The sequence below is a fragment of the Oryctolagus cuniculus genome, chromosome 6 (assembly GCF_964237555.1).
Source record: "Oryctolagus cuniculus chromosome 6, mOryCun1.1, whole genome shotgun sequence".
Taxonomy (NCBI): Eukaryota; Metazoa; Chordata; class Mammalia; order Lagomorpha; family Leporidae; genus Oryctolagus; species Oryctolagus cuniculus.
In genome coordinates, this window is record NC_091437.1 from 66,811,689 (window position 1) to 66,835,486 (window position 23,798).

General features: G+C 40.3%; 1 protein-coding gene across 6 annotated transcripts in view; it reads right to left on the reverse strand.

Moving 5' to 3' along the window:
• Positions 1 to 23,798, reverse strand: part of LOC103352426 (POTE ankyrin domain family member A) — a 204,348-nt gene that overhangs the window by 162,036 nt on the left and 18,514 nt on the right. For 5 of the 6 annotated variants that reach the window (XM_051833797.2, XM_051833798.2, XM_051833795.2 and 2 more), the window contains exons 2-3: positions 6,911 to 7,025; positions 2,873 to 3,046 (exon numbers count right to left, since the gene is read on the reverse strand). In XM_051833797.2, the coding sequence (XP_051689757.2) occupies positions 2,873 to 3,046; positions 6,911 to 7,025 (289 nt within the window). The remainder of the gene's footprint in view (positions 1 to 2,872; positions 3,047 to 6,910; positions 7,026 to 23,798) is intronic. The other variant, XM_051833800.2, reaches the window with a different exon arrangement.

The window sequence follows — 23,798 nt, forward strand, 5'->3', positions numbered from 1 at the left end:
GAAGAGGATACCAAAAAATGGAAAAATCTTCCATTCTCATGGATCGGAAGAATCAACATCAAAATGTCCATTCTCCCAAAAGCAATTTATAGATTCAATGCAATACCAATCAAGATACCAAAGACATTCTTTTCAGATCTGGAAAAAATGGTGCTGAAAATCATATGGAGGCACAAGAGACTTCGAATAGCTAAAGCAATCTTGTACAACAAAAACAAAGCCGGAGGCATCACAATACTAGATTTCAGGACATACTACAGGGCAGTTGTAATCAATCAGCATGGTACTGGTACAAAAACAGATGGATACACCAATGGAACAGAATTGAAACACCAGAAATCAACCAAAGCATCTATGGCCAACTTATATTTGATCAAGGATCCAAAACCAATCCCTGGAGCAAGGACAGTCTATTCAATAGATGGTGCTGGGAAAACTGGATTTCCATGTGCAGAAGCATGACGCAAGACCCCTACCTTACACCTTACACAAAAATCCACTCAACATGGATTAAAGACCTAAATCTAGGACCTGACACCATCAAGTTACTAGAGAACATTGGAGAAACCCTTCAAGATATTGGCACAGGCAAAGAATTTCTGGAAAAGACCTGGGAGGCACAGGCAGTCAAAGCCAAAATCAACTATTGGGATTGCATCAAATTGAGAAGTTTCTGTACTGCAAAAGAAACAGTCAGGAGAGTGAAGAGACAACCGACAGAATGGGAAAAAATATTTGCAAACTATGCAACAGATAAAGGGTTAATAACCAGAATCTACAAAGAGATCAAGAAACTCCACAAAAACAAAACCAACAACCCACTTAAGAGTTGGGCCAAGGACCTCAAAAGACATTTTTCAAAAGAGGAAATCCAAATGGCCAACAGGCACATGAAAAAATGTTCAAGGTCATTAGCAATCAGGGAAATGCAAATCAAAAGCACAATGAGGTTTCACCTCACCCCAGTTAGAATGGCTCACATACAGAAATCTACCAACAACAGATGCTGGCGAGGATGTGGGGAAAAAGGGACACTAACCCACTGTTGGTGGCAATGCAAACTGGTCAAGCCACTATGGAAGTCAGTCTGGAGATTCCTCAGAAACCTGAATATAACCCTACCGTTCGACCCAGCCATCCCACTCCTTGGAATTTACCCAAAGGAAATTAAATTGGCAAACAAAAAAGCAGTCTGCACCCTAATGTTTATTGCAGCACAATTCACAATAGCCAAGACCTGGAACCAACCTAAATGCCCATCAACGGTAGACTGGATAAAGAAATTATGGGACATGTACTTTATAGAATACTATACAGCAGTCAAAAACAATGAAATCCGGTTATTTGCAACAAGATGGAGGAATCTGGAACACATCATGCTGATTGAAATAAGCCACTCCCAAAGGGACAAATACCATATGTTCTCCCTGATCAGTGACAACTGACTGAACACCAAAAAGGAAACCTGTTGAAGTGAAATGGACACTATGGGAAACGGTGACTTGATCAGCATAGCCCTGACTGTTAATGAACAACTTAATACATTATCCCTCTTAGTAATTTTTTTGTCTGTTCTACTTAATATGACTGGCTTAATTCTGTAATTAATACACAGTTATTCTTAAGTGCTGAAATTCAACTGAAATGTGATCCCTGTTAAACATAGGAGTGGGAATAAGAGAGGGAAGTGATGTACAATTTGCGACATGCTCAAGCTGACTTGACCCAAATGGTAGAGTTAGAAACATACCAGGGGATTCCAGTTCAATCCCATCAAGGTGGCATGTACCAATGCCATCTCACTAGTCCATGTGATCAATTTCAGTTCACAATTGATCATAATGAAAGGACTAAGAGTCAAAGGGAGCATATAAATAAGTCTAGTACCTGCTAATACTAACCGATAGAATAAATAAAGGGGAGAGTAATCCAGCATGGGAAGCGAGATACTCAGCAGACTCATAGAATGGCAGATGTCTTAAACAGCACTCTGGCCTCAGAATCAGCCCTAAAGGCATTCGGATCTGGCTGAAAAGCCCATGAGAGTATTTTAGTCATGGAAAGCCAAGAAATTCCGACAAAAAAAAAATACCTGAATGAGGGATCTCTGTGAGTGAGATCCCAGTGGAAAGAACAGGTCTTCAAAGAAGGAGGTACCTTTCTCTGAAGGGAGAACAGAACCTCCACTTTGACTATGACCTTGTCTAATCAAGATAAGAGTTGGAGAACTCAAAAGGCTTCCATAGCCTTGGAAACTCATGACTGGTGCATAGGGAGATTACTGATGCCATAAACAGGAGTGTCGATTTGTAAAGTCAACAACAGGAGTCACTGTGCACTTACTCCTCATGTAGGATCTCTGTCCTTAATGTGCTGTACATTGAGATTTGATGCTATAATGAGTACTCAAACAATATATTTCACTTTGTGTTTCTATGGGTGTGCAAACTGTTGAAATCTTTACTTAATGTATACTAAACTGAACTTCTGTAAAAAAAAAAAAAAAGAAATTATCAATTCCCAACTAGACTGTCACTGGGATTAAACATGACAATAGGTCTGATGTGATTTCATCATCATTTAAAAAATCATCTATTATTTTTCACTTTATGTTTCTGTGTGGGAGCAAACTGTTGAAATCTTTACTTAATGTATGCTAAACTGATCTTCTGTATATTAAGATAATCGAAAATGAATCTTGATGTGAATGGAAGGGGAAAGGGAGTAGGAAAGGGGAGGGTTGCGGGTGGGAGTGAAGTTATGGGGGGGGGAAGCCATTGTAATCCATAAGCCGTACTTTGGAAATTTATATTCATTAAATAAAAGTTAAAAAAAACTTTATTTCAAATAGTTTGAAAAAGTTGACCCATACCTTATTTCTTCCTTCCATGTCTGCATTGTGTGAAATCAATTTTTTTGCAATTTCTAAATTCTCAATAAATGCAGCATAGTGGAGGGCAGTGTTGCCATTTTCATCCATATGGTTTGGATCAGCATCATGTTCTAGTAAGATAGTAGCACACTCCTCTTGGTGGCATTGTATGGCCTGTCAATAAGACACCAATAAACAAATTCTGGCCAATAGAATACAACAACACATCAGGAAAATCATCCACCCAGACCAAGTGGGATTCATCCATGGTATGCAGGGATGGTTCAACATTCGCAAATCAATCAATGTGATTCACCACATTAACAGACTGCAGAAGAAAAACCATATGGTTATCTCAACTGATGCAGAGAAAGCATTTGATAAAATACAACACCCTTTCATGATGAAAACTCTAAGCAAATTGGGTATAGAAGGAACATTCCTCAATATAATCAAAGCAATTTATAAAAAACCCACAGCCAGCATCCTATTGAATGGGGAAAAGTTGGAAGCATTTCCACTGAAATCTGGCACCAGGCAGGGATGCCCACTCTCACCACTGCTATTCAACATAGTTCTGGAAGTTTTAGCCAGAGCCATCAGACAAGAAAAAGAAATCAAAGGAATACAAATCAAGAAGGAAGAAGTCAAACTATCCCTCTTTGCAGATGACATGATTCTGTACTTAGAGGATCCAAAGAACTCTACTAAGAGACTATTGGAACTCATAGAGGAGTTTGGCAAAGTGGCAGGATATAAAATCAATGCACAAAAATCAACAGCCTTTGTATACACAAGTAATGCCATGACTGAGAAAGAACTGCTAAGATCAATCCCATTCACAATAGCTACAAAAACAATCAAATACCTTGGAATAAACTTAACCAAGGACGTTAAAGATCTCTACGATGAAAATTACAAAATCTTAAAGAAAGAAATAGAAGAGGATACCAAAAAATGGAAAAATCTTCCATGCTCATGGATCGGAAGAATCAATATCATCAAAATGTCCATTCTCCCAAAAGCAATTTATAGATTCAATGCAATCCCAATCAAGATACCAAAGACATTCTTCGCAGATCTAGAAAAAATGATGCTGAAATTCATATGGAGGCACAAGAGACCTCGAATAGCTAAAGCAATCTTGTACAACAAAAACAAAGCCGGAGGCATCACAATACTAGATTTCAGGACATACTACAGGGCAGTTGTAATCAAAACAGCATGGTACTGGTACAGAAACAGATGGATAGACCAATGGAACAGAATTGAAACACCAGAAATCAATCCAAACACCTATAGCCAACTTATATTTGATCAAGGATCTAAAACTAATTCCTGGAGCAAGGACAGTCTATTCAATAAATGGTGCAGAAGCATGAAGCAAGACCCCTACCTTACACCTTACACAAAAATCCACTCAACGTGGATTAAAGACCTAAATCTACGTCCTGACACCATTAAGTTACTAGAGAACATTGGAGAAACCCTTCAAGATATTGGCACAGGCAAAGAATTTCTGGAAAAGACCCGGGAGGCACAGGCAGTCAAAGCCAAAATCAACTATTGGGATTGCATCAAATTGAGAAGTTTCTGTACTGCAAAAGAAACAGTCAGGAGAGTGAAGAGACAACCAACAGAATGGGAAAAAATATTTGCAAACTATGCAACAGATAAAGGGTTAATAACCAGAATCTACAAAGAGATCAAGAAACTCCACAAAAACAAAACCAACAACCCACTTAAGAGATGGGCCAAGGACTTCAATAGACATTTTTCAAAAGAGGAAATCCAAATGGCCAACAGGCACATGAAAAAATGTTCAGGGTCACTAGCAATCAGGGAAATGCAAATCAAAACCACAATGAGGTTTTACCTCACCCCGGTTAGAATGGCTCACATACAGAAATCTACCAACAACAGATGCTGGCGAGGATGTGGGGAAAAAGGGACACTAACCCACTGTTGGTGGCAATGCAAACTGGTCAAGCCACTATGGAAATCAGTCTGGAGATTCCTCAGAAACCTGAATATAACCCTACCATTCGACCCAGCCATCCCACTCCTTGGAATTTACCCAAAGGAGTTTAAATTGATAAAGAAAAAAGCGGTCTGCACCCTAATGTTTATTGCAGCACAATTCACAATAGCCAAGACCTGGAACCAACCTAAATGCCCATCAATGGTAGACTGGATAAAGAAATTATGGGATATGTATTCTTTAGAATACTATACCGCAGTAAGAAACAACGAAATCCAGTCATTTGCAACAAAATGGAGGAATCTGGAACACATCATGCTGAGTGAAGTAAGCCAGTCCCAAAGGGACAAATACCATATGTTCTCCCTGATCGGTGACAACTGACTGAACACCAAAAAGGAAACCTCCTGAAGTGAAATGGACACTATGAGAAATGGTGACTTGATCAGCATAGCCCTGACTGCTAATGGACAACTTAATACATTATCCCTCATAGTATTTTTTTTTGTCTGTTCTACTTAATATGACTGGTTTAATTCTGTAATTATCACACAGTTATTCTTAAGTGTTGAAAATTAACTGAAATGTGATCCCTGTTAAACATAGGAGTGGGAATAAGAGAGGGAAGAGATGTATAATTTGGGGCATGCTCGGGCTGACTTGCCCCAATTGGTAGAGTTGGAAACATACCAGGGGATTCCAATTCAATCCCATCAAGGTGGCATGTGCCAATGCCATCTCACTATTCCAAGTGATCAATTTCAGTTCACAATTGATCATAATGAAAGGACTAAGAGTCAAAGGGAGCACATAAACAAGTCTAGTACCTGCGAACACTAACCGATAGAATAAATAAAGGGGAGAGTGATCCAACATGGGAAGTGAGATACTCAGCAGACTCATAGAATGGCGGATGTCCTAAATAGCACTCTGGCCTCAGAATCAGCCCTAAAGGCACTCGGATCTGGCTGAAAAGCCCATGAGAGTATTTCAGGCATGGAAAGCCAAGACACTCTGGCAAAAAGATCTCTGTGAGTGAGATCCCAGTGGAAAGAACAGGTCTTCAAAGAGGGAGGTGCCTTTCTCTGAAGGGAGGAGAGAACCTCCACTTTGACTATGACCTTGTCTAAACAAGATAAGAGTCGGAGAACTCAAGGGGCTTCCATAGCCTTGGAAACTCATGACTGGTGCATAGGGAGATTACTGATGCCATAAACTGGAGTGTCAATTTGTAAAGTCAACAACAGGAGTCACTGTGCACTTACTCCTCATGTAGGATCTCTGTCCTTAATGTGCTGTACACTGAGGCTTAATGCTATAACGAGTACTCAAACAGTATATTTCACCTGTGTTTCTATGGGGGTGCAAACGATTGAAATCTTTACTTAATGTACACTAAACTGATCTTCTGTAAAAAAAAAAAAAAAGAAATTATCAATTCCCAACTAGACTGTCACTGGGATTAAACATGACAATAGGTCTGATCTGATTTCATCATCATTTAAAAAAAAATCATCTATTATTTTTCACTTTATGTTTCTGTGTGGGAGCAAACTGTTGAAATCCTTACTTAAGGTATACTAAGCTGATCTTCTGTATATTAAGATAATCGAAAATGAATCTTGATGTGAATGGAAGGGGAGAGGGAGTGGGAAAGGGGAGGGTTGTGGGTGGGAGGGACGGTATGGGGGGGGAAAGCCATTGTAACCCATGTGTCGTACTTTGGAAATTTATATTCATTAAATAAAAGATAAAAAAAATGGATAAAGGGTCTTCCAAAGTGGCCATACCATTTATATTCTCCAGCAATATATGAGGGTTCCCATTGTCCATATCCTTACACAAACATAAGTGGTATCTTATGTAAACAAAATAAATAAGCCTCATCTTAAAAAAAAAAAGACACCAATAAACAGATTGCAAATTCCAGTAATTCAAAGTAAATATTCCCCTTATTTCACCAACTAGTTGTATTTAAATGAGATAAATAAATTACTTTTTATTCTCATTATTTAAACCAGATCTTTCCTATGCTGGAATGGTTGGCTTCCATATACCTTCATCAGAGCTGTCATGTTTCCATCATCAGTGGCATTAATCATGCAATTTCTCTCTATTAGCAGAGTTACAACTTCTGGATGGCCACTCACACAGGCTAAATGCAGAGGGGTCCTGTGAACATGAAAGAGATTCTTAGGAAATTATAGTGCACAGTCTCAAACAGGCAATTATTTGTGTTACTGTAAGCATCAAATGGCATAATATCACCCTGCCCTCAACAGAAAAACTTATGCTTCTTCTGAAGAAAGCACAATATTTATGAGCTTTTTTTTAATCACTACCCTAATGAGAAAGCAGACTATTTACAGAGAAAGCATGGCTCTGACATTCATCACACCTTGACTGAATTCTTTAAGCTCTGCCTCTTACTAGCTATCACCTAGCCTTTGCATGCTTCAATTTCCTAATCAACAGAATGGGGAGAAAAACAGTAGTTATCTCATACTTTATTTTTTTTTAAACTTTTATTTAATGAATATAAATTTCCAAAGTACAGCTTATGGATTACAATGTCTTGCCCCCCATAACGTCCCTCCCACCCGCAACCCTCCCCTTTCCCACTCCCTTTCCCCTTCCATTCACATCAAGATTCATTTTCGATTCTCTTTATATACAGAAGATCAGTTTAGCACACATTAAGTAAAGATTTCAACAGTTTGCTCCCACACAGAAACATAAAGTGAAAAATACTATTTGAGTACTAGTTATAGCATTAAATCTCAATGTACAGCCCACTAAGGACAAAGATCCTACATGAGGAGTAAGTACACAGTGACTCCTGTTGTTGACTTAACAAATTGACACTCTTGTTTATGGCATCAGTAATCACCCTAGGCTCTTGTCATGAGCTGCCAAGGCTATGGAAGCCCCCTGAGTTCACTGACTCTGATAATATTTAGACAAGGCCATGGTCAAAGTGGAAGTTCTCTCCTCCCTTCAGAGAAAGGTACCTCCTTCTTTGATGACCCGTTCTTTCCACTGGGATCTCACTCGTGGAGATCTTTCATTTTTTTTTTCCCCAGAGTGTCTTGGCTTTCCATGCCTGAAATACTCTCATGGGCTTTTCAGCTGGATCCGCATGCCTTAAGGGCTGATTCTGAGGCCAGAGTGCTGTTTAGGACATCTGCCATTCTATGGGTCTGCTGTGTATCTCACTTCCCATGTTGGATCATTCTCTCCCTTTTTGATTCTATCAGCTAGTATTTGCAGACACTATTCTTGTTTATGTGATCCCTTTGGTTCTTAGTCCTTTCATTATGATCAATTGTGCACAGAAATTGATCACTGGGACTAGTGAGATGGCATTGGTACATGCCACCTTGATGGGATTGAATTGGAATCCCCTGGTATGTTTCTAACTCTACCGTTTGAGGTAAGTCAGCTTGAGCATGTCCCGAATTGCACATCTCTTCTAATGAAGAACTGGATTAAGGATTCCTCTGGGTTGCCTTTAGAAATCTCTCTTTTTTTTAAATAATAGGTAAAATCCAACAATTTTATGTAGTACAAGCAAGTGGTATTTATCCCACGTAAGCAAGGCTGTCAGCATTTTAAAAAATCAATAAATTGGACATACTACACAAACTGCAAAAATGTTAAATGGTTACATCAACTTTTGTAAAAGATATTTGGCATAAAAAAAACTGAGCAAACAAGAAACAGAAGAGAAATTCCTCATCTAGATAAAGAATATCTACCAAAACCAACTTTAATAGTGAAATTGGACAGTTTTCCCTTAAGTTGGGGAAAGGGGGAAGTGTCTTTTTCTCACCACTACTTTTCAATATTATGGTGGAATTACTAGACAGTGCAGTAACACAAAGAAAGGATACAAAATGCATACATATTGGGAAGGAAGACATAAAACTGCTAGCAAATGTCATTATTGCATGTATAGAAAATTCAAAAGTACATCATAAGTACCCCTGGAACAATGTTAGTGTAGCAAAGTGGCGAATTACATGTACAATTTAATTGTTGTTCCATGTATGGGTAAGAGCTAGGATTTGAAATTTAAAAACAAAATTAAGCATCATTTAAAATTGCATCAGGTTAAAAAGCAAATCCCAATCGGTGTCTTTTAACTGGACAGTTCAGGCCATTAACGTTCAATGTGACTAATGAAAAGTGGTAACTTTGCCCTGCCATTTGCCAAAGATAAGTTCTAATATATGCTTTGAATTCCCTGTGATCTTTTGCTGTGAGGTTTCCTTCCTTTATCTTCTTTCATACTGATGACCGTGTTTCTGTGTTTCTGTGTGTAACACATCTTTAAGCATCTGTTGCAGGGCTGGACGAGTGGCGACAAATTCTTTCAATTTCTGTTTGCTATGAAACGTCTTTATTTCACCTTCATTCACAAATGATAGCTTTGCAGGATATAATATTCTGGGCTGGCAGTTTTTCTCTCTTAGTACCTGGGCTATATCTCGCCATTCCCTTCTAGCTTGTAGAGTTTCTGATGAGAAGTCAGCAGTGAGTCTGATTGGCGATCCTCTGAAAGTAATCTGACGTTTCTCTCTTGCACATTTTAGGATCTTTTCTTTATGTTTCACTGTGGAGAGTTTAATTACAACGTGTCGTGGTGAGGATCTCTTTTGGTCGTGTTTATTAGGGGTTCTGTGAGCTTCCTGTACTAGGATTTCTCTGTCCTTCTCCAAACCTGGGAAATTTTCTGCTAATATCTCACTAAAAAGGCCTTCTAATCCTTTCTCCCTCTCCATGCCTTCAGGAACTCCTAGAACCCGAATGTTGGTTTTTTTAATAGTATCCTGAAGATTCCTGACAATATGTTTTAGATTTCTAATTTCCTCTTCTTTTCTTTGATCTGACTGTATCCTTTCCTGTTCTCTCTCTTCTAAGTCCGATATTCTCTCTTCTGCTTCACCCATTCTGTTTGTAAGGCTCTCTATTGTGTTTTTCATTTGATCTATTGAATTCTTCACTTCAGTCACTATCACAGTTTCCTGTTGTACTAATTGTTTCGTTTCATTTTGATTCCTCCTTAATATTTCATTTTCACGAGAGAGATTTTCTATCTTGTCCATTAAGGCTTTATGTAGTTCAAGAATTTGTTTTTGAGAACTTCTTAATGTTCTTATCAATTTTTTGAGATCTGCTTCTTGCATTTCTTCTATGTCATCATCTTCATAATCTTGAATTGGGGTGTCTTTTTCATTTGAGGGCGTCATGGTGACTTCCTTGTTTTTATTACCTCGGTTTTTGCATTTGTTATTTGGCATATTGGAGATATTTGGTTTCTTCACTGTGGTGCTTTTTCTTGTTATACTATGACTCTAGATTAAGTGGACTATCTGTTTTTGATGGAGCCTTAGGGCTTGAGATGGGTGTGGCCTGAGAGCTCTGTTTGGTGTCCCAAAGGTGACACTCCCAGGTTAGGAGTGGTAAATCTCTCTTTCTCTCTCTTTCTTTTTTTGATTCAAAAGGGAAGTAATTCCACACAGCTGAACGAAGTTGGAGGTAGTTAGCAGGCAAATGATATACCCACAGGAGCCAGAGATCGGAAGTTCTTTCCCAAGGACCACACAGGGAATCTGTTTGGCCCTCAGAGTGGGTTCAAATTCTCCTTCAGTCTCCCACTGGGTTGCCAGTTATCTCATACTTTAACACTACGATTCTTGAATGAGAATCTGCACAAAGCATTTAGAACAGTTACTGTCACAACTAAGAGCTCAGTAATTCTTAGATATACTCATTAAAATTACTTCCTTAAAAAACACACCATTTTAATTGACTAAAATAATACAAGTACCCCGACTTTGCAGGTATTTTTGGAGGATTAGAGATAACATTGTACATCCTTGACAATAAGATATTTCTTCTCACTTTAACATTGGACTACTGCTTATCTTCATTCATGATTACCCTACTATATTGGCAACAACTGAAAAAAGTTGCTCATTGATACATAAAATAATGGTTTATCACACAATCCATGGTGACTAACATTAAATACAATATGGTTTAAAAAACAGCTCTAGGGCAATTCTAGCCATATGGTTGACATTTTAGTTCCTAAAAGTTCTATATGGAAAGAGGACTAAGTTACAAAAATGTTTAAAAACAAAATAATTTGCCAATGTTCAAGAATTTTTCAAGAATCCCAAAGGAAATTTGGCACTGAAATGAGTAAACAGGATTCCTTTTATTCAATATTTAGACATACAGTATGGATGAAAACCAGGTCTTCCAATGATTACTAATAGTATTTAGTACTCTTATGTGTTTTCAAAAAGGCAGCTAAATGTTATCTTTTATAATTTCTAAACTTCACATATCCTTTTTTTGAAATGAAAAAGGAAAACTTTGATTGAAATTGAGTCCTGTTACCTCAATTTTAAACCTCTTAACTTGCTCAGACTGGGCAGGTAAACAAAGTTTTGAAGGATGCTAAGGCCCCACATTCAGGAATAATGAACAAATATATTTGGGGATTTCAATATTTTCAGGACAACTTTTCTCTTTTTTCTTTTTTTAACTTTTATTTAATAAATATAAATTTCCAAAGTACAGCTTATGGATTACAATGGCTTTTCCTCCCCCATAACTTCCCTCCCACCCACAACCCTCCCCTCTCCCGCTCCCTCTCCCATTCACATCAAGATTCATTTTCAATTCTCCTTATATACAGAAGATCAACTTAGTATATATTAAGTAAAGATTTCAACAGTTTGCTCCCACACAGAAACACCAAGTGACTCCCACAGCAAGTGGCTGATGAGGACACCATCTTCTCAGAGTGAGGTGAGAGGAACCTGCAGCAGCCTGAATGCCACCAGTGATATTGTCTAAGGGAGAATCCCATGGTCCCCACTTACATTGAATCTGACCAAGAGAGTAGGTGCGAGGTGGGGTGCCCACTTAGGTCCAGGAAGCAAGGGCATGTTGCTCCCCTCCCCTTACTCCACCAAGGCACCAGACTAAGCTTGACAAGGCAGAGCACTGATAAACAACTGTTGGGCAGGCATCTGGCTCCAGGAATGGGATAGGACCACAGGGCACAGAGTGGCTCCTGATCCCTGAGACTGTGGAAGCTCTGCACCCTGTGACTGTGGGGATCCTGTGACTGTGTGAAGGGTGGAGTGTGGGTGATTTGGGCAATCACTGGGTCTGGCCCTAGAGGCTCAAAGTTCCCTGAGTGCTCAATAGGGTCATTACAGAGGGCTCTGCACTCCCACTGAAAACCACATAGATCCATTGTGCTGTATGTCACCTCAGTGGGTGTGGTGCACAACTACTGTAGACTCATCCTGTGAAGTTGGTTCACCTTGCCTGAGAGAGGGCTGGGACTGTGAACATGCCATCCAACACAGTCATACCTTCTCCCCAGCTGATGATAGAGGAGATAAACTAACCCAACTTTGGTGTCACTCTAAACTTTTCCCACCTTTGAGCACTGGCCAGAGCTCCACAGCCACACTCACCCAGCACACTCCTCTAGATAGCCACTGAAGGAGTAGACACTCCACTAACCCATAGAGGCATATTTCAAAGAAAAAAAGCCCTCAAGGAGAAAAATCAACAAGTGTTTCTATAAATGCCCAAAAATAAATGTAGAAATATAATAACATGAACAATGGAGACAAAATGAATCGCCAAAAGGAACACAACACTTCAGTCCCAGAATGTGAAGACTAAGAGATTGATGAAATTCCTAAAAATAAATTCAAAAGAATGATCATAAGAATATTCAAAAACAAGGGCAGCAAAGACATGAGTTGAAGAAATCCATACATGACATTGATGAGAAATTAAAATCCATACATGATATCAATGAGAAATTCTGCTGAGATAAACATATGGATGAAAATTTAAACTGAACTATTAGAAATAAAGAATTCAATATGTCAAATAAAAATACAGTGGAAAGCATTAACAACAGACTTGGTGAGACAGAAGAAAGAATTTTTAAAGACAAATCTGAAATATCTCAGACACATGGAGACTACAGAACATGCTCCTGGATGAACAATGGATCATAGAGACCAAAAGAGAAATTTAAAAATTCCTAGAAGTAAATTAAGATTACAACACATCAAAACTTACAGTATATAGCAAAAACAGTGTTAAGAGGAACGTTCATTGTATTTAGTGCCCACATCAAGAAACTGGAAAGGCATCAAATAAATGATCTAAAAATGAAGCTCCAGGATCTAGAAAAACAAGAATAATTCAATCCCAAAATTAGTAAGAAGAAAAAATTAAAATGAGAGAATAAACAAAATTGAAAATGACATCACTGAAAAAGTTTTTGAAAAAATAAACAAAATTGATAAACCATTGGCCCAAGTAACCAAACAAAAAGAAGACCTAAACTAATAAAATCAGAGATGAAAAGGAGATGCTAAAACAGACAGCAAATATATAAAAAGGATATTAGACATTACTATGAACAGATATATGCAAACAAATTATAAAATATGGAAGAAATGGATAGATTCTTATACACAATTTAGTACAACTGAAGCCCAAAGATATGGAAAACCTTAATAAACCAGTAACCAAGACATACTGAATAACTTTGCTGCTGAATTCTACCAAACTTTAAAGAACTAATTCCAGGGTTTTTTCCTCTCTTGGAAGCTCCCCTCCATTGCCACTCTGACTGGAGGTCTCTGACTCTAATAAATTTTTCTTTTAAATCTTTCTGCTTCTCCACTTAAAAATTTTTCTTCCATGTGAGACAAAGCACTGAAGTAATAATGTCTTCTGTGCCACCATTTCATCTGTAACATTTTGGTGCCATAGCTCAGATTGCCACTCCAACATTATGCAGATCCTCCTTGAGTTTGACTCTAGCCAGCATCAGATCATCCTGCTAGACCCGTGAACGTACGGAATGATCTTGCATTTTTTTTTTTTTTTGAGTTTTAATCTCCTTTATAGTGACTCTTTTTTTTTTTTTTTTTCAAAAACACCGGGTCCCTGTCAGCCAGTTAAAAGTGATTAGCATGGCTGTCAGTCTTAAGTCTCAGGAGCAAGGCTTGTTGACTAAGGCCACAGCAATCCCCTGGAGTTAAGACTGTATTCTAACCCCTCTCTCCTCCAGTGTGGATCAGCCCTTCATGTGGGACTGGAATAAGGCACCAAGACAACTAATGGATTCTGGCTGGGGCTATACCCCAGTGCCTTCAGAAAGTCTCTTGGCCGGGCACCAACTCCAATAGCCGAAATGGTGCTGGGCTGTGAAATACCTCCCCCTTCCTCTTGTGTGGATTGGTCCTCCATGTGGGACTGGGAGAAGGCCTTGGGACAATTGATAGACCCTGGCTGGGGCCACACTGCAATGCTCCAGAAGGTCTCATGGCCAGGCACCAGACCTAGACAGCTGAAATGGTGTTGGGCCAGGAATCGCACTTTCCTGCAAGGAAAGTCCCCTGCTGTTTTGGAGTCCTCATGAACATAAAGCCAGAGGCTCAGCTCTTCATACTTCTTGTCTCAGCTCTGGAAATGTTGGCCTGGCCCAACTCAGCTTCCTTTCACGGGCATCAGCCTCAAATGCAGGACTGGGAGAAGGGCTTGGAGTAATCATGAAATTAAGGCCAGGGCCACTCTCTGGCATTTTTCAAGGACTCCCTGATCAGACACCATAGCCTGAAGGTCCATAAGAGTATCAGCCAAAAACTACATTCTGTTCTTCTTTCCTTGGAGATTAATTTGTTGGTGAGACTGGGCACAGCTTGGAGCAAGGACATGGGCTCCAGGCTCCATGCCTCAGTTAGTTTTTCCCTTACCCCAGATCCCAATAAGATATCTGTCCCACTCTGCTTCTCTAACGCTTTCTGAACCTTGTTCTCAATTCCTACAAACTTTATTTCCTGGTCCCATTAGCAGGTATTTCCTGAATATTTCATTCGTTAGCTCTGGGTTAAAACTTAATTATCCCATTTGTGGAGTAGCTTTTCAATCTAGACTCACATTAAGATGCAGTCCCCAGGTGGCCTGAACTAGTGTAGACAAGTCTCAGCATGTCTCTGGTATCCCCCATCTTCCTTCTCAAGTCCACTGTTTTGGGTCCCCACTGTCAGATCTTTCCTATGTAGTACTTACCTCAGGGAAGTTCACTACATTTCTTTATTCCTCCACCTGCCTAGTCACCAACCTAGGTGGTGACCAGAACTAGCACTCTTTCACCAAACTCTAGCTTAAAAATACCTTTGCTAAGGCTCTCATCCTGAAGCTGTCAAAACCAGGCCCAACAGATAAGACTCAAGGTTAAGAGGCAAAGGACAGGGGTCAGTGCTTTGGCACAGCAGGTAAAAGCCCTGACCTGCAGTGCTGGCATCACATAGCGGTACCAGTTTGTGTCCTGGCTGCTCCACTTCCCATCCAGCTCACTAATAGCCTGGAAAAGCAGTGGAAGATGGCCCAAATTCTTGAGCCCATGCACCCACGTGGAAGATCCAGAAGAAGCTCCTGGCCCCTGGCTTCAGATGGGCCAAGTTCCAGCCATTGAGGCCATTTGAGGCCTGAACCAGCAGATGTAAGATTTCTCTCTATCTCTACCTCTCTAACTCTGCCTTTCAAATAAATAAAATGAATCTTACAAAAAAAATAAAAGACATACAACAACTATTTTTTTCTCATGTAGAGGACAAATGTGACAGTATATGTTTAACCAGGCAGAGGCCCAGTCTAGCACACTGCCAATAAAGGGAACTGATCACTCCCTGTGTGTGCTATTTGGACAAATATATACCCTAAACTGCATGCGTGGAAGGCTGAACAAGAGTGGGTGATACGTGTTAATCCCACCCTCACCTTCTCCCTTCCCTGTGGGCTTCAGTGCATGTCTGGACGTCACAAGCAGCAAGAGAGCTTTGAGAGATGTCTCAAACTCAGGAGAGATAAGGTCTGAAGTACACTTCCATTTTTATGCTCTCATTCCAGCCAGGAAGCAACCCATCTATTTGGAGATTTCTTTGACTCCTGAGCTTAAAGAAAATGCCTCATCTTTTTCTACACCACCACCTGACCAGGTTACAAGCTAGAGGATGAAGTTGCCTAAGTGAGTTGTAAAAAGTGCCAGCCCCTAATCTCCAGAAGTGAAATTGACACTTCAAGAAGGAATGACTTGAGCTGCCTTTGTCTTGACTGTTAAGGAACAATTTTGTTCTTTTTGGTTTTTTGTGGGTTTTTTTCTTACTATTTGTTGAACTCTTTATTTAACAGAGTTAATCATATGTGTATAAAGTCAATTGAAAATAGATCTCAGTAAGAAATAAGAATGAGAATAAGAGAGGGAGGAGGAAGTTTGTAACTATAAAGCTGTACAGTTCTGCATACATCCCTAAAGACTTCTAAGGGTACAGTTTAAAAACTTGTTATGGGACCCAAAATCCCTTTAAGCTGTGTGGTAAAAATGTTATCTTAAGTGTTAAAGTGAACATATAGATAGGATTAAGTGTTAAAGAGACCATATAAATAGGCTCAAGTGTCGGGTAATTGTAATAGAAAGAATTAAAAATGAGGGAATGCTCCAACATGGGAATAAGTCCACACAGCAGACTCATAGAATGACAATTGCTTTAAGTAACACTCTGACCTCAGAATCAGCCCTTAAGGCTTCCTGATCTGGCTGAAAAGCCCATGAGAGCGTTTCAGGCATGGAAAGCCAAGACACTGTGGAAAAAAAATGTTCTACATGAAGGATCTCTGTGAGTAGATCCCAATGGAAAGAAGGGGCCATCAAAGAAGGATGTACTTTTCTCTAAAGGGAGGAGAGAACTTCCACTTTGCTTATGGCCTTGTCTAAATACTTAGGGAGTTTGTGGGGCCGGCGCCGCGGCTCACTAGGCTAATCCTCCGCCTAGCGGCGCCGGCACACCGGGTTCTAGTCCTGGTCGGGGCGCCGGATTCTGTCCCGGTTGCCCCTCTTTCAGGCCAGCTCTCTGCTGTGGCCAGGGAGTGCAGTGGAGGATGGCCCAGGTGCTTGGGCCCTGCACCCCATGGGAGACCAGGATAAGCACCTGGCTCCTGGCTCCTGCCATCGGATCAGCGCGGTGCGCCGGCCGCAGCGCGCCGGCCGCGGCGGCCATTGGAGGGGGAACCAACGGCAAAGGAAGACCTTTCTGTCTGTCTCTCTCTCTCTCACTGTCCACTCTGCCTGTCAAAAAATAAAAAATAAATAAATAAATAAATAAATACTTATGGAGTTTGTGGATTCAAAAGGCTTCTATGGCCTAGGCCACTCATGTCAAGAGCCTTGGGTGGTCATTGACATACATAAGTTGTTAATTTAACAATTAACAACAGGAGTCACTGAGCACTAACTTCCCATGCAGGACCTCTGTCTTCAGTGACTGTGATACTTGTTTTCAGTTGTGTGTGTGTGTGTGTGTGTGTGTGTGTGTGTGTGTGAAAATTTTTTAAATCTTTACTTGGTATAGAGTTGATCTTCTGTGTTCAAAGTTAAATGAAAATGAATCTCAATGGAGAATGAGACTGCCAAGGGGAAAGGGAAGAGGAGGGGGGTTGAGAGTGGGGGCAGGAGGGCAGGTGTCAAGGGAAGAACAACTATATTCCCAAAGTTGTACATATGAAATTTGTATTCTGTAAAAAAAATTTAAAAAATAAAATGTACTAGTCACAGCAAAAAAAGAAAAAGTACCAGCCCCTCTACTCTGACTCCCTGTCTCAGAATGGTCTCCTAATTGGCCTTTTGCCTCTATTTCCCTTCATGTGCTCCAAAATGCCTTAAAATTCTTTTCCAGAATATCACAGGGCTCTTGAGTCTACTTAGTGAGCCACCAGGGTCCTTCTGTTACACTTGACTTGTTGAGGTTTTTGATCCCCAGTGGAGGAGAGTTTTTTTTTTTTTCATTCAGGCAACCATTGCCCCCTTGTTGTAACTTTGCCCAGGGGTATCTAGGCAAGAATATAGGCCCAATATCTTCATCCACTATTGAATATATATGGATTAATCCAGATGATGAAGTCTTGGACTTGTGACACCTCCTGACCTGTCTCCTCATCCCTGAGGCTGGTTTGACTGACAGCCCGTGATTAGACACTTTCAGTACTAGCTTTTGGTTTTGGGGTGTAAGGTTATTTTCTCTTTGCAGGGCCTTAAGTTGTTTTTTTTCCTCAGCCTGCCTCTTCGCAAGCTCTTACAGGAGTCTCCTTGTAGGTCATCACCTGTCAGAATCTCATCCTTAAGAATCTCTTACAGAGGGGTGCCCATCTGCTCTGATGGATGTCCTCTTCCATTAAACCTAACATGATAATAAGCCATCTCCAGTGGGAAAATATACTCAAATTCAATTAGAATCTAAAAAGATGTCATTGGTAAATAGTAATCCCTTGCATTAGAATTTGCTTCAACTGTAACTAGACATTGGGTTTAAAGGAATTTATTTTTGAATATAGGGAGATCACTGCCTTTAAAAACATTGCTTAGCATCAAAAAGGAAACCTGGTGAAGTGAAATGGACACTATGAGAAACAGTGACTTGATCAGCCATTGCCCTGACTGTCGAGGAACAACTTAATACATTATCCCTTTTAGTATTTTTTTGTTCTACTCAATACTATTGGTTGAGCTATGTAATTAACACACAATTATTCTTAGGTGTTTAAAGCTAACTGAAAAATGATCTCTGTTAAATATAAGAGTGGTAATAAGAGAGAGAAGAGATGTACAATTTGGGACATGCTCAAGCTGACTTGCCCCAAGTGGTGGAGTTAGAAATGTGCCAGGGGGCTGGCGCCGCAGCTCACTAGGCTAATCCTCCGCCTAGCGGCGCCGGCACACCGGGTTCTAGTCCCGGTCGGGGCACCGGATTCTGTCCCGGTTGCCCCTCTTCCAGGCCAGCTCTCTGCTGTGGCCAGGGAGTGCAGTGGAGGATGGCCCAGGTGCTTGGGCCCTGCACCCCATGGGAGACCAGGAAAAGCACCTGGCTCCTGGCTCCTGCCATCGGATCAACGCAGTGCACCGGCCACAGCGCACTGGCCGCGGCGGCCATTGGAGGGTGAACCAACGGCAAAGGAAGACCTTTGTCTCTGTCTCTCTCTCTCACTGTCCACTCTGCCTGTCAAAAAAAAAATAAAGAAATGTGCCAGGGGATTCCAATACAATCCCATCAAGGTGGCATGTACCAATGCCATCTCACTAGTCCAAGTGATCAATTTCAGTTCACAATTGATCACACTGATAGGTCTAAGAGTCAAAGGGATCACATAAACAAGACTAGTGTCTGCTAATACTAACTGATAGAATAAAAAAGGGGGAGAACGATCCAACATGGGAAGCAGGATACACAGCAGACTCATAGAAGGGCAGATGTCCTAAACAGCACTCTGGCCTCAGAATCAGCCCTTAAGGTATTCGGATCTGGCTGAAGAGCCCATGAGAGTATTTTAGGCATGGAAAGCCAAGACACTCTGGCAAAAAGAAAAAAAAGACCTAAATGAAAGATCTCTATGAGTGAGATCCCAGTGGAAAGAATGGGGTCATCAAAGAAGGAGGTACCTTTCTCTGAAGGGAGGAGAGAACTTCCACTTTGACTATGGCCTTATCGAAATAAGATCAAAGACGGCGAGCTCAGGGGGCTTCCATGGCCTTGGCAACTGATGACTAGAGCCTGGGGAGATTGCTGACGCCTTAAACAAGAGTGGCAATTTGTTAAGTCAACAAGAGGAGTCAATGTGCACTTACTCCTCATGTAGGATCTCTGTCCTTAATGTGTAGTTCATGAATTAATGATATGACTAGTGCTCAAATAGTATTTGGTACTTTGTGTTCTCTGCAGGGGCAAAATGATGAAATCTTTACTTAATATATACCAAATTGATCTTCTGTATATAAAGATAATTGAAAATGAATCTTGATGTAAATGGAATGGGAGAGGGAGCGGGAGATGGGAGGGTTGTGGGTGGGAGGGAAGTTATGGGGGGGGGCCATTGTATTCCATAAACTGTACTTTGGAAATTTATATCTGCTAAATAAAAGTTAAAAAAAGAAAAGAAAACATTGCATTGTAACTTGACTGACTCATTTTTTAAATAATTATTATTTTAATTTTAATTAGTTTTTAACAAATTCAATGTGGTTTGTAGATATAATTCTCAGAATACGATGATATTCTATTCTTCTCTCCCTCTTCCTCCCTTCCTTCCTCACCCTCTCTCCCACCCCTCTCCTCTCCTTCTCTCCTTTTTTTCATTTTTGAGATAACATATTTTAAATTTACATTACAGTAAAAAGGCTTAATATTTAACAGGTTTCTCACAGCAATCGGTAATCAGTACTTGTTACAGTCCCTCAAAGGTGAATTTTGTAATCTCTTGTTTACTGTCACTGATATAAAAAGGAGAATTCCATATAAAAGTAATTTTGACCTTAATTCAGATAGAGGCAAGATAAAACTAGCATCTTCAGTCATCCAGGTATAATTGCTAAATGCAAATTGGGTAAATCAAATTAGATAAATGTGTCTAAATGTTAATTTTGGTACTCTTAGCACCTTAAATTTTATGGAAAAACTATTTGGCTTTGCTAACATATGTTTCCATAAATTATCCATATGAAAATTATTCAACACTATTTGAAAATAATTAAGGTTGAAATTTGATGTGTTACTCTGTCAAAAAAAATGACCTAAATGAAAGATCTCTGCAAGTGAGATCCCAATGGAAAGAACGGGCCATCAAAGGAGGTACCTTTCTCTGAAGGGAGGAGAGAACTTCCACTTTGACCATGACCTTGTCTAGATAAGATCGGAGTCGGCGAACTCAAAAGGCTTCCATAGCTTAGGCAACTCATGACAAGAGCCTAGGGTGATTACTGAGGCCATAAACAAGAGTGTCCATTTAAGTCAACAACAGGAGTCACTGTAATTACTCCTCATGTAGGATCTCTGCCCTTAATGTGCTGTACATTGTGATTTAATGCTATAACTAGTACTCAAACAGTAATTTCACTTTGTGTTGCAATGTGGGTGTAAATTGTTGAAATCTTTACTGAATATATACTAAATTGATCCTCTGTATATAAAGATAATTGAAAATGAATCTTGATGTGAATGGAAGGGGAGAGGGGGCAGGAAAGGGGAGGGTTGTGGCTGGGAGGGAAGTTATGGGGGTGGAAAGCCATTGTAATCCACAAACTGTACTTTGGAAATTTATATTCATTAAATAAAAATTAAAAAAGAAATTTGATGTGTTATTTTATTTAGAAAATGTTGTCTTTATTTGGATATTTTCACAAAGAATTAGAATCTGATCTCCTATTAAAGCAATGAGGTAATTTGCAATGCATATGTTAGTAAACACTTTTTAAAAGTTTTAAAAATCTATTTAAAAACTGCAGCATCTCCCTGTTAGGAATTTGGAAAACATTATGCTGAGTGTAATAAGCCAATCCCACAGGGACAAATACCACTGGTTCTCCTTGATAGGTGACAACTAATTGAGCACCAAAAAGGAAATCTGTTAAAGTGAAATGAACACTAGGACAAACGGTGACTTGATCAGCCCTCACTCTGACTGTTGATGAGCAACTTGATATGTTATCCCTCTTAGTATTTTTTTGTTTGTTCTACTTAATACTTTTCGTTGAATACTGTAATCAATACACAATTCTTCTTAAGTGCTGAAACTTAACTGAAAAGTGATCGCTGTTAAATATAAGAGTGGGAATAATAGAGAGAAGAGATGTGCAATATGGGACATGCTCAAGCTGACTTACCTCAAGTGGTAGAGTTAGAAATATACCAGGGGATTCCAATTCAATCCCATCAAGGTGGCATGTACCAATGCCATCTCACTAGTGCCAATGATCAATTTCTGTTCACAATTGATCGTAATGATAGGACTAAGAACCAAAGGGAGCACAGAAACAAGAACAGTGTCTACAAATACTAGCTGATAGAATAAAAAAGGGAGAGAATGATCCAACATGGGAAGTGAGATACACAGCAGACCCATAGAATGGCAGATGTCCTAAACAACACTCTGGCCTCAGGATCAGCCCTTAAGGCATGCAGATCCAGCTGAAAAGCCCATGAGAGTATTTCAGGCATGGAAAGCCAAGACACTCTGGAAAAAAAAAAAAAAACTAAATGAAAGATCTCCGCGAGTGATATCACAGTGGAAAGAACGGGTCTTCAAAGAAGGAGGTACCTTTCTCTGAAGGGAGGAGAGAACTTCCACTTTGACCATGGCCTTGTCTAAAAATTATCAGAGTCAGTGAACTCAGGGGGCTTCCATAGCCTTGGCAGCTCATGACAAGAGCCTAGGGTGATTACTGATGCCATAAACAAGAGTGTGAATTTGTTAAGTCAACAACAGGACTCACTGTGCACTTACTCCTCATGTAGGATCTTCGTCCTTAGTGTGCTGTACATTGAGATTTAATGCTATAACTAGTACTCAAACAGTATTTTTCACTTTATATTTCTGTGTGGGAGCAAACTGTTGAAATCTTTACTTAATGTATGCTAAACTGATCTTCTGTATATAGAGAATTGAAAATGAATCTTGATGTGAATGGAAGGGGAGAAGGAGTGGGAAAGGGGAGGGTTGCGGGTGGGAGGGACGTTATGTGGGGGAAGCCATTGTAATCCATAAGCTGTACTTTGGAAATTTATATTCATTAAATAAAAGTTTGAAAGCAAAAAAAAAAAGTTTTAAAAATCTATTTAAAAACTGCAGCATCTCCCTTTAATAGGTTTTGTTTAATTGGTGACTCTCTGTTTTTTAGCCAGCTCCAGTAAGCTATATTCTCTTCCCTAGTTTGACTCTGTTAAAATTGTTCCAGTTATGGTATAATTCTATGTGTTAACGTTTATATTTAAGTTTCCATTTGAAAAAGTTATCTGCTATGGCCTAGGTAAGCAGTACAAGATGGGCCAAGTCCTTGGGCCCCTGTACCCATGTGGGAGACCCAGAAGAAGCTCCTGGCTCCTGGCTTTGGGTCATCGCAGCTCCAGCAAGTGTGGCCAATTGGGGAGTGAACCAGTGGATGGAAACTCTCTCTCTCACTTTCTCTCTCTCTCTCTCTCTGCCTCTCCTCTCTGTGTAACTGACTTTCAAATAAATAAATAAATCTTTTAAATAAAAAAAGAAAAATAGAGAGGAGGCAAGATGGCGGAATAGGAAGGGAGCACACTGATAGTCCGGGGAGAGATAGTTTAATAAAAGTGGAGATACTGCAGGTTCAAGGAAGAGTAGGGGAAGAAACAGCAGAAGAAACTCTTCCGGAACGCGTGATTCACAGTGGACCTGCATGGAGAGCGTGGGAGCCCACAGTTCGGGACACCAGCGGCAGACTCAACACACCAGCGCTGGAACGCGAGGTGAGCCGAACCTCAATAGCCCGAGACACCGGCAGGCAAGCGGAAAGAGGAGACTAGAGGGAACGACCCCCTGGGAGGGAAAGATCACCAGGCTAACTGGAAGAGAGAGAGAGAGAAGGAAAAAAAAGATGACTGGTACGGACACGGGTTTCTCTCTCTCCGCTCACCTCTCAAGGGCGAGCAAGACAAAGAGCAGGCACCATCTTGGACATACATCATAAGCAGAGCGACCTCAGTCTGCACCGGCCCTGAGCCTAGCAGAACAACCTGACTCTGGGCGGGGCGAATTAACAGGAGATTAGGACCTAGTAAATTTGTGGTGCTACTGAACTGAGACTGTGAAAAAAGAGACGGTGGGGGAGAGAACTCACAGAATTCACGTGAGCACTCTCCAGAGATGCTACAATTCCGTAACTTTGGCAACCCAGTGGGAGACTGAAGGAGAATTTGAGCCCACTCTGAGGGCTGAACAGATTCCCTGTGTGGTCCTTGGAAAAGAGCTTCCGATCTCTGGCTCCAGTGGGTATATCATTTGCCTGCTAACTACCACCAACTTCATTCAGCCGTG